Here is a 9,416-nt window from a genome sequence, read left to right as displayed (position 1 = left end):
CTGAACTTAGACACAATCAGTTACAATACTCTTATTACTAAAACTTAATTGAAACCGTAATAAACAGGAAAATGTGTACACGTGGCTTTGTTGTTGTAAATATGGGCAACGCCAGGATGTCAGCGATCACGAGCTGTTCGAAAGAACCGATTCGGTGTAGTTAACTGATTCGCTAGCCCCGCCTTCTCTCTGCAAAACCCCGCCCCCCGAAGACATGTCAGCAAATCCACACATTTCTGTTTTTGTGACACAGGCCTCATATTTTATGCTTTTTCCTGCCCACACAGGATTATTCATATAAATTAATAAGCAAAAGGCTTTCCTGTAGCTCAAACAGTAGAGTATTGGTGCTTGCAACGCCAAAGTCATGGGTTTGATTCTCAGGGACAGCAAGAACTGATAAGAATGTAAAATCTAACCTTGAAACGCAATGCAAGTCGCTTTGGATAAAAGAGTCTGCCAAATGCATAAATGTAAATATACTAACAGTGGTGACATATGCATTATTAGTCCGTTCCAACAGTTGTCAAAGCCAACTTTAATAGTATATGAAGAAATTATTGACATTCTGAATAAGTAGAAAACAAATAATGATGAATGAGAAAAAAATTACTTATGTACCTTTTATGCCAGTAGAGAAGCTGGCACTGAGAGTTCACTACTGCTTTTAAGCATCGCTTTTTAACATCAAATCTGATTAGAAACATGTACTGCATTATTTGAATAGTCAATAATCATGTTGGAACTGCTTAACAGTGATATGGTTTAGAGAAATTTGCCCTCAACGCTTTTCAACCCTCAACAATTCCGTAAAAAAAAGATAAGAAAAAAATGTGAGTTGTTAAAAACCTTAAATTCTAAAACACACATGCATATAGTATTATAGGGATAACAGTTTAATTGGTAGGTGTGAATTAAAATGTACATTTTTATTAAGAAGGGCACTTTATACAAAAATACAAGATTATAAGTCCAGTCCAGACATTTTTAGACTCCCATTTATTTGGGCTTGCTCGGATTATTTGAACATAAGAAACTCTCTCCTCCTCCATAGCTGAACACAAATCATTATGTACTGTGAGGTTGATATGCCCTTTCAAGCACATTATGGAGTTTGGGATGAAACATTAAAGAATCAAAGTCTCCACATCTACACAATGAAAGATTTTTTTTTTTTTCTTGACTAAAGGAAAAAAGATCTTGGATGCCATGTCGGTCACAACCCCATCCACTGGTTATTTGGCTTTAGGGTCTCCTTTCTCACTTGCCTTTTTTTGCTTCTGCTGCATGATTTCAGCATCTCTGAAATACAAAAAAAATAAATCATATTCGCATTCAGTAGGATGCGCTTTGTAATTCAAAGCATCTATATGTTATTGTTCTCTTTAGATGTACCTTTGCTTACGGGCGGCTGCTGAGAGGCCATCTTCATTTCTCTTCCCTTTGGTATTATCAGTTTGCTTCTTCGCATTCTTTTGACGGGCAAGCTCACGCTGATTTCCCCCTGCAGGACGAGAGATTTCAACACTCTTAATAGCTTGTTCATGCTCTACTCCCTTGAAAAGACAAAGATTGCAGACAGGATTGGACATGTATCAACAAGAAGATGGCACTTTGTTTAAAATCTCTTTAGAAGTGTATTTAGAGAACGAGGAAGGTTGATGCTGTGTACAGTATAACACGTAAATCAAAATCTGTGTACAGTATAATCATGTGTGGCAGACGCAGTGAGGCGACGTGGCAATGAAGGCGCCAGAGAGCCTTCAAAATAACAACATCCGCACAAAACGAAAGACTACCTACTATCGCCGATATCACAAAAAAAACAACATCCTGTTGTCTTATAAGATAAAAAATACTTTCGCTGTATTTTACCAGGGTGGCATTAATGCTGCATTACAATTGACGATATAATTTAAGTTTGCTAACGTTAAACATCGGTCAACTTTTCAACTTTTTGACAATGTTTTAAAAAGTTTTCCGTGTCGTAGTATATATACAAATAATTAGTTTTCACTAACGTCACCCTAAATCTGCATTTTGCCTGGTTTAGAAGCTTAATCTTGTGATTTCCTTTCGTGAACTTTAAACAGAATAAGCTAGCTGGCTAGTTAGTTAGCCTTGCTATTGTATTGCTCCTGAAACATGGATTCCACTTATGTACTTACATTAGTAACAGTAGAAGCTTGATATAATGTCAACCGATTTAATAAAAATCAATACCCACTCGTCATGATCGCTCTTTTGTTGTCGCCGGAGCGCAAAGCTCAACCAGGCGTTACCTCTGGTACTTGTGATGGCTGGCGGACCCGAGTCTACTCGGAAGATTTACGACAACGCAGTGTCGGAACACAGCAGCGCGTTTCCATGTGAACATCCCTCGTGATTCTTGTGGACGTCATGACGTCACATGAAGATGAGTCAACAACGTATTTTATTTTAAGTATATTATAAAAATGTAATTTTTGTATTTTTGCAATACAACCAAAAAAAAAAAAAACACATTTTACTAAATAAATAAATAAACACACTTCTGCACGTTTATTCAGAGATAATATGAATTAAAATAGGGACTAATAATTTCGCTTTATTCTCTGAATCTCGTTGACGAGCTCTGATCTACTTGATTTTGCCATTTAAAAATAATAATTTGTACCGTCATACATCTCAAATATCTATTTTTGTATTACAGCAACATTTAAATATTTTGTATTCCTGCGCCACATGGGTAATATTTTCCAAAACATTATTTCTCATCAAAATCAAAATATTTAAATTCTAAAATATATTTATATCTATTAAAAATTTGTTCAATGAAAGTGACTGAAATATTGCATACAATTCATTTTTGTATGGTATTTATGGAACTATATGAATGTGAATTTCTGCTCAATTCAACAGAGCGACATAGCCATATCCGTCATATACGACAAAATTAAATATGTAATTTATTGTAATAAATGTAATTTCATTTAGTGTTATTTTGAACCTTCACAGTGGAGTGCATAACTTTGCCCAGCAGGTGGCGCCAGTGCAATAGTCGTTCTTTCTTTCTTTCTTTCTTTCTTTCTTTCTTTCTTTCTTTCTTTCTTTCTTTCTTTCTTTCTTTCTTTCTTTCTTTCTTTCTTTCTTTCTTTCTTTCTTTCTTTCTTTCTTTCTTTCTTTCTTTCTTTCTTCCGAAAGCTTTTTTCTTCAATTCACACAACCTTTTGTGTCTTTCATGAATAATTGTGTAAACGACCATTTTAACAATAAAATACTCACACCAAACTATTTATTTATTAAAATGTTTAAACAAATTGTTGTTATTATTACGTTTATTTATTCAATCATTATTATTTTTTTATTTTATTTTTTTGAGAATGCCTGTGTTCAACCGTAGACGCCGGTAGACGCCAGTTTTTGCTTTGGGTCTTTTATTTTGTAATATTGTGCGGTATTATCGTTGATTACTTCATTCATTGTCGTTGCTTATTTTGACACATGGCGGTATAAGTGGATATCTAGCGCCACATCAGTCATGAAGCTTTATAGAGGGAACATGTCAGTGTAAGATTTGTACTTGGTTTACTCATTCTTCACAGATCTTATCATGTCGGCAGCGTGGACAGCGCGCCAGGGGGAAGTGGGTGATCTGAGAAGCAAGAGTAAAGATGAGCTCCTTGAGATACTCTCTCGACAAGAAAAGTTACTGTCTAATAAGTAAGTGATGTCCTCTACCTTTTTATTTGATTTTAGCCCCATTACCCTGGATATATAATCATAGTATATGTATATAAAACTACATTAAGATTACTGCTGGCTAGAATACTGTGCTGCTTAAATATTCTGGATCATTCCAGGTCCACTCACTCACTGGCGCCCCCACAGTAAACTTTCTTATTAGTCGTGTAAATATCATAGATACGTGCATCATCCATCCCATGAATGGCAGTATACACTTCTACACACAAAAGTTGGGGCAATTTATAATTCAAAGCAAAAACACCCCTTATATGTTATACAAATGAATATGTTACATTGTTGAAGTATTTGATGAATTTTGCAACACTGTTATTGTCCTATTTATTACTATCAAGCTGCTTTGAAAAAATTCTAATGTTAAAGTGTTATATAAATAAATATATCTAAATATGAATTGTACTTTTGTGATCTTTTCAGGAGATTTGTTCAGAGCCTCCCAGATAAGGGAAAGAAGATTGCTGACTTTGTGGTGAAAGTACACCTTGCACTTGGACATCTGGAGGAGGAAGAGAGAAAACAAGCAAATTTAATCTCTGTCCGGACAGAGTTACAGGCTAAATATCAGCAAGCCCTTGCCAATCGAAGCACAGATAAGCATTCAGGCTCAAATTTGGACATAATTATTCCATCCCATGACGGAAAGGAAGCCAATGTTAATATTGATGAGGCTAACATACAGGAAAATGGTGATTTGTTTGGCCGAGAAGAGTCTTTGACATCCCGGCCACAGGCTGCTGAAACACTAGGAACAGCCGGTGGGAATGCACCAGCCTCACTGATGAAAGACACAGAGCTTGTGGAGGCGTTTGGACGAGTAACACTTGCTGAAAGTAACAACGCCTCCAACCAAGGCACCATCAAAACCCTGCCTTCTAGTAAGCCCTTTCTGGGTAATCAGCATCAGAAGAAACTACATTACATAGAGGTCCTGGAGAGGACAGAGAAAAGTGTGAATATGAGGAAGCCCAGATTCAAACCAAACCAGTTAGTGGAACTACACTGTCATTGCATGGCTTTGTATTTATTTTACTTTTTTAAATAAGCTGAAATTGAATACTACATGAATACACTTCTTATTTCCTTTACAAATTAAGTTTCTTTATAGTTTTTTATAGTTGTAATGCGAATATTGGTCCAGTTGTAATAAAAATGGACTTTTTACTTTGTTGGTGCACATTACGCTGTGAATGAATCTGCAAATTAATGCACTAAAAAAATGGGTAAAAATGTGTCTGGGTAATCTTACATCAATCTTCTTCAATTCCAAATAAGAGCTCTGATCTAGAATGTGAGGAATATGATTTTATGGATGTTTAACATTAAACACTTTACTTATATAGCTTTGGGTCTCAGGTTAATTTGCCCTTGCATGGTGCTAGTAAAAGCCAAGTCATGGGTTCAAGTCCCAGGAAATACTTAAACTTTTAAAATCCATAGTTTAAATGCTCTGTAAGTCACTCTGGATAAAAGTGTCTGTGCTTTCTTTAGGTTAAGTGTAAAATCGACATCTTCATCACCCAGTCAGGCCTCTGGCAGCACCACACCACTTACTGCAGAGGCCAGAAGACAACAAGACCGAAAACACCTGGATGACGTTACTTCGGCTAAGCTTCCACCCCTGCACTACAGTCCTGCCCAGCTGCTGTCATTAGAGGAGTCATCTGACCTTCAGCAAGAGCAGACCAGAAGGCACCTGGTAGGTTGAAGATGTCTTTCTCATAGATAAAGTGAGATGTGAATGATCAAAGTGATAAATGACATTTCTAAGCATCTGAGGCCTCAAAAATCTCAACCTTTTTGGAAGATTGAGAGGAAGTACTACTTGAATATTCCTGGCTGAGAGTATAAAACCTATATGTTTTTGCCTCTTGTGTGTTTTTGTTCCTGCCTCATTGTGTATTCAGGAAGTAGTACATTCATGTAATTGTGTATACTGTTCATTTCAGGAGTTGCAGGCCAAACAAGCTGCCCAGAAGCTGGCAGATGGTCTGAGTATCAGGATGGAGAGTTACAACCCAGAAGGAGGCCCACTGGAGGCCTACAGAGAGGTGCATGATGATGGGGCCCAGCTTTCCTCAGAGGAGGACTGACCGTGGGGCCCTACAGGCAGGGTACTGGCTTGCTGATATGTTTGGCCTCTTGCCCTGGACCAGCTCTCGGCCTTGAGCCCATGCTTCAGGACCCTGGAGAGAGGCTTTTAAGCCCGACGACAAGAGGATGTCTCTTCATGAACTGCATTGACAATGCTTTCAGATTCTGCCAAGGAAGATAAAACAGCAGGTTGAATCAAGTTGAGAGTTATTGTGTTGAAAACCCGAACATTTTTGCATGTGGAAATGTTACTATCCAACAGTAACAGATTATTTTGGCAAGCCAAATCTGAAAATCTACCTTGGCAGGTCCACACCTGTTGTCTTGTATAGAATAATATAATTTGAAGCTTTTATCAGCTGTACCTTCAAGGGTGTACTTCATGTGTTATTGTGAAGATGGTAATAGAATATTTTTGTATGACCTTTCTTAGTGTTTATTTAAAACAAAACCCTCTGAATTGACCTCCAAAGCTTGTGATTGGTTCTTTGAATCGGATAACAAAAACCGCAGTTTCATAAACTAAAGGTGGAAGCACTTAGTGTTTTGTCACTTGAGCGCAACAGCTTGGGAGACGTCTGTCTCCCTCCCTTTTTGGAGCATTGTTTTGATAACCGCCCCACTGGTTTGATTGGAATGAGTCAGCCGTCGTTTGAAGGGAGGGATGTTGTTATCAGTGCAGAAATCTGTGACATGCCTCAGATGATTAATATATGTAATGTGAAATATCGAGGCTTGAAGGAATTAGACCAATTGGTGGAGTACATCTGGATTGTATTTAGATCGTGTTACTGCACGAAGTGGCAATGCATTCTGGGATGGCAAAAATAGACAGACGTGACATATGGTAAATGCAATTTCCAAAGCCATCAACACTGATAAAGAATTCCTAAAATTCACTATTTTATCCTCTTAGGATGTAAAAATGTTTTTTTTTTTCAGGAATCTTTATATTTAGATGGAGAAAAAGGAGTTTGAAGGAAGGAAATCCAAATCCTTGCCGCTCTGCTGTTGATGACCTGTGATAACCTCTAGTAATTGCTTCTGCCCGTTGATGGGAACTGCTGCCTCAGAAAAAAGATCCTAACACATCTGGCAGGTTAGTGTTTAGACACCGTGTGTGACGAACTCCAGAGTGCTTTACCCAGACGTCTCGTGATAAATATGTCAGACTTTAAATCTCCAAGAATCTCCTCTCTACTGGTATTAATTAAGTCTAACTTGCATACAGAGGAAAAAAGACTGTTATCAATTACACACTAGATTCCTGTGCTGATCAGATTCGCTCGCGAGTACATAGATATGCTTGAGTTGGACATGCGTTCTGACTGTGTCTTTAAGTTGTTTCTTTTTAGCTGCAGTGTTTGCTTTCCACATACCCTCACACCCATCGTCTCGGATCAATGAACGGCTCGTGAAGTCATCTGCAAGTGGTCTTGCAGATAACTATCAAATGATCTACCAAAAGTGTGAAATTGTGCCCTGAGAGAATGAGCAACATTTTTGAGCTGTCAGGGGGATTCAAGGATACAGTTGTTGTTTTTTTCTTGAGGTGCCCTTTTAACAGACTTGCCAATAAAAACACATCTTATTGCGGTAGAAGATCTAAATTATAATTGTGCAGGACATAAAAAGGTTGTAACAGTACGATCAAATGACGAACAACGCGTAAAAAAATTATACCTATATATATTTTTAAGGCACCTTTATTTTGACACTCTCCTCAACTTTGCGCAATGTCCATCTATTACCCCCAAAATGTTAATTCTCGTTTAAACTCACCTGTCAGGGCTCGACAATAAGGACTGCCCGATGGTCCAGGGCCACCGTGAAAGACTGGACAGCGATCTGGACAGTTGACAGATCTGTCACTGTCCCAATCGGACCAGTGCTTGAATCCTCACAAAACTTTATCAGTTGCCTGTATTTTAAGCCTTGCCAATTTAAACATTCAAGCAAAGAAGACACGAAAGAGAACTCATTTTGGTACTCCCACGCTGTGTGAGAAGTTTTCAGTGCGCACACATCAAAAGCACGTACACAGAGAGCCACCTCTCAGATAGAGCGCAAATACTTACTGAAGTGAGTTATCTTTCCCTTCTTTTTGTGCTTGAATGGATAAAGTACAGACAAAATTATGTAAAAATGTCCAAGCGAGTATTCTCGTAAACAGTCGGTTATGTCGTAAGTGAATCTAAACAGTCGAGAAAGACAACACGTGTTTCAGTAAGTAAATTTGCATTAGCTCTTAAAGTTAACTTTTGTAACTCTAATAGGGATTAATCTATATTTAATGTATATAGTGAAGACTGTAGTGTTATTTTACATTTGATTTACTTTATTCGATTTCTGTCCCTGAAAACTTCTGTTAGACCTAGCTGAAAAACCTGAAAAGCGCTGTTTATTTAATTTGTATCTTTGTTCTATTGTACAGTAGGTTATTTATTTGCGCTATTGCTTGTAATTTGATTATCTGTAGAGAAAAATCCTTATCTTTGAGCCCTGCCAACAGCTTTTTATATATATTTATTTTTGTAAATTAATGTATTTTTCTACAACTGGAGTACCTAATTTTTGCTGTTTCCTAATGAGGATTTGCACTAGATTTTACACACTGCCCATTTTAGCAAGCCTGAAAGACTTTCTTGACTCTTGTCATGTCATTAGATCACTGATCTCATTTGTGACTTGATTTTTTCCCCACTATTAATTTTTCTTTATTATTTAAAAAACTAAATTTAACTTTTTGTTGTTGTTGTGGATGTCCCAATTAGGGTACAGGATGTGCAATTTCCAGAGAAATGTTCATGTTATATATTTTGGTTGCATTTGTGAGCTTATAAAAAAATGTACTGGTTGTGTTAAACAGGCACATAATATCATAATAACGAGAAATCAATCAATATACCCCTGAATCTAATCAAATCATAATCTTATTGCAGAATTGTTTGAGGTATTGGCAAATATCGTATCGCTGGCTGTGAGAATTGATATCAAATCTTATCATGATGAAATGTCCGCTTTACACCCCTAGTTTTGATAATGCTCTGCTCTTAAAGGCATTTTGACACATCACTGCTTTGAGACATAAATCTGTCATTGTCCCTCACCTTAATCTTTTCTCTGTCTATCTATAGGTCCAGTTTCACAGTAAATCTGGGCTCTAATAAGACTGCTCAGAGCAGGTCACATACTCTAATGCAGTGGTTCACAACCTTTTTTTGACTCCAAGGCCCCCTTTGTCCGAGACAATATTCAAAGGCCCTCCCATCTAATCTGATATGTACCTCTGGTACTGCTGTTGTAATAAAACAAACAAACCCCAAAATTCAGCTTATTTTTAATGTGGTGGTGGTGTTGTTTTTTGTTGTAATTATTATATAATGTTATTGGGGCCCCACTAGAAGTTAGTTGAGGCCCCCTATAGTAGCCCGGCCCCCTATTTGAGAACCGTGCTGCTCTAATCTAATCACTTAAATCTATGTAATGTGCTGTTTTCCCCCCACATTTAATTCTGTAGTTCAAATGTGTTTGATAGAAATAATTAATTTTACAGTGCTTAGTTGCCAACACAGAAATCT

The 9,416-nt window shown here is 37.3% G+C and overlaps 2 protein-coding genes across 2 annotated transcripts; one reads left to right on the top strand and one right to left on the bottom strand.

Annotated features, from left to right (window-relative positions):
• Positions 1 to 908: 908 nt before the first annotated feature.
• On the bottom strand, positions 909 to 2,374 carry serf2b (small EDRK-rich factor 2b). Its single transcript, XM_081348635.1, has 3 exons — positions 2,228 to 2,374; positions 1,396 to 1,504; positions 909 to 1,302 (listed from the first exon to the last, which is right to left on the bottom strand). The coding sequence occupies exons 1-3, from the start codon at positions 2,232 to 2,234 to the stop codon at positions 1,236 to 1,238; spliced, it is 183 nt and encodes a 60-aa protein (XP_081204761.1). The 5' UTR covers positions 2,235 to 2,374; the 3' UTR covers positions 909 to 1,235.
• Positions 2,311 to 6,304, top strand: polr2m (RNA polymerase II subunit M). The gene is made up of 5 exons (XM_081348624.1): positions 2,311 to 2,443; positions 3,585 to 3,702; positions 4,162 to 4,728; positions 5,233 to 5,440; positions 5,691 to 6,304. Exons 1-5 carry the CDS (start codon positions 2,401 to 2,403, stop codon positions 5,832 to 5,834), a joined length of 1,080 nt encoding a protein of 359 aa, XP_081204750.1. The 5' UTR covers positions 2,311 to 2,400; the 3' UTR covers positions 5,835 to 6,304.
• The last annotated feature ends 3,112 nt before the right edge of the window (positions 6,305 to 9,416 follow it).

The sequence above is a fragment of the Scardinius erythrophthalmus genome, assembly GCF_964197995.2.
Source record: "Scardinius erythrophthalmus genome assembly, chromosome: 2".
Taxonomy (NCBI): Eukaryota; Metazoa; Chordata; class Actinopteri; order Cypriniformes; family Leuciscidae; genus Scardinius; species Scardinius erythrophthalmus.
This window is presented reverse-complemented; position numbering and strand designations above follow the sequence as displayed.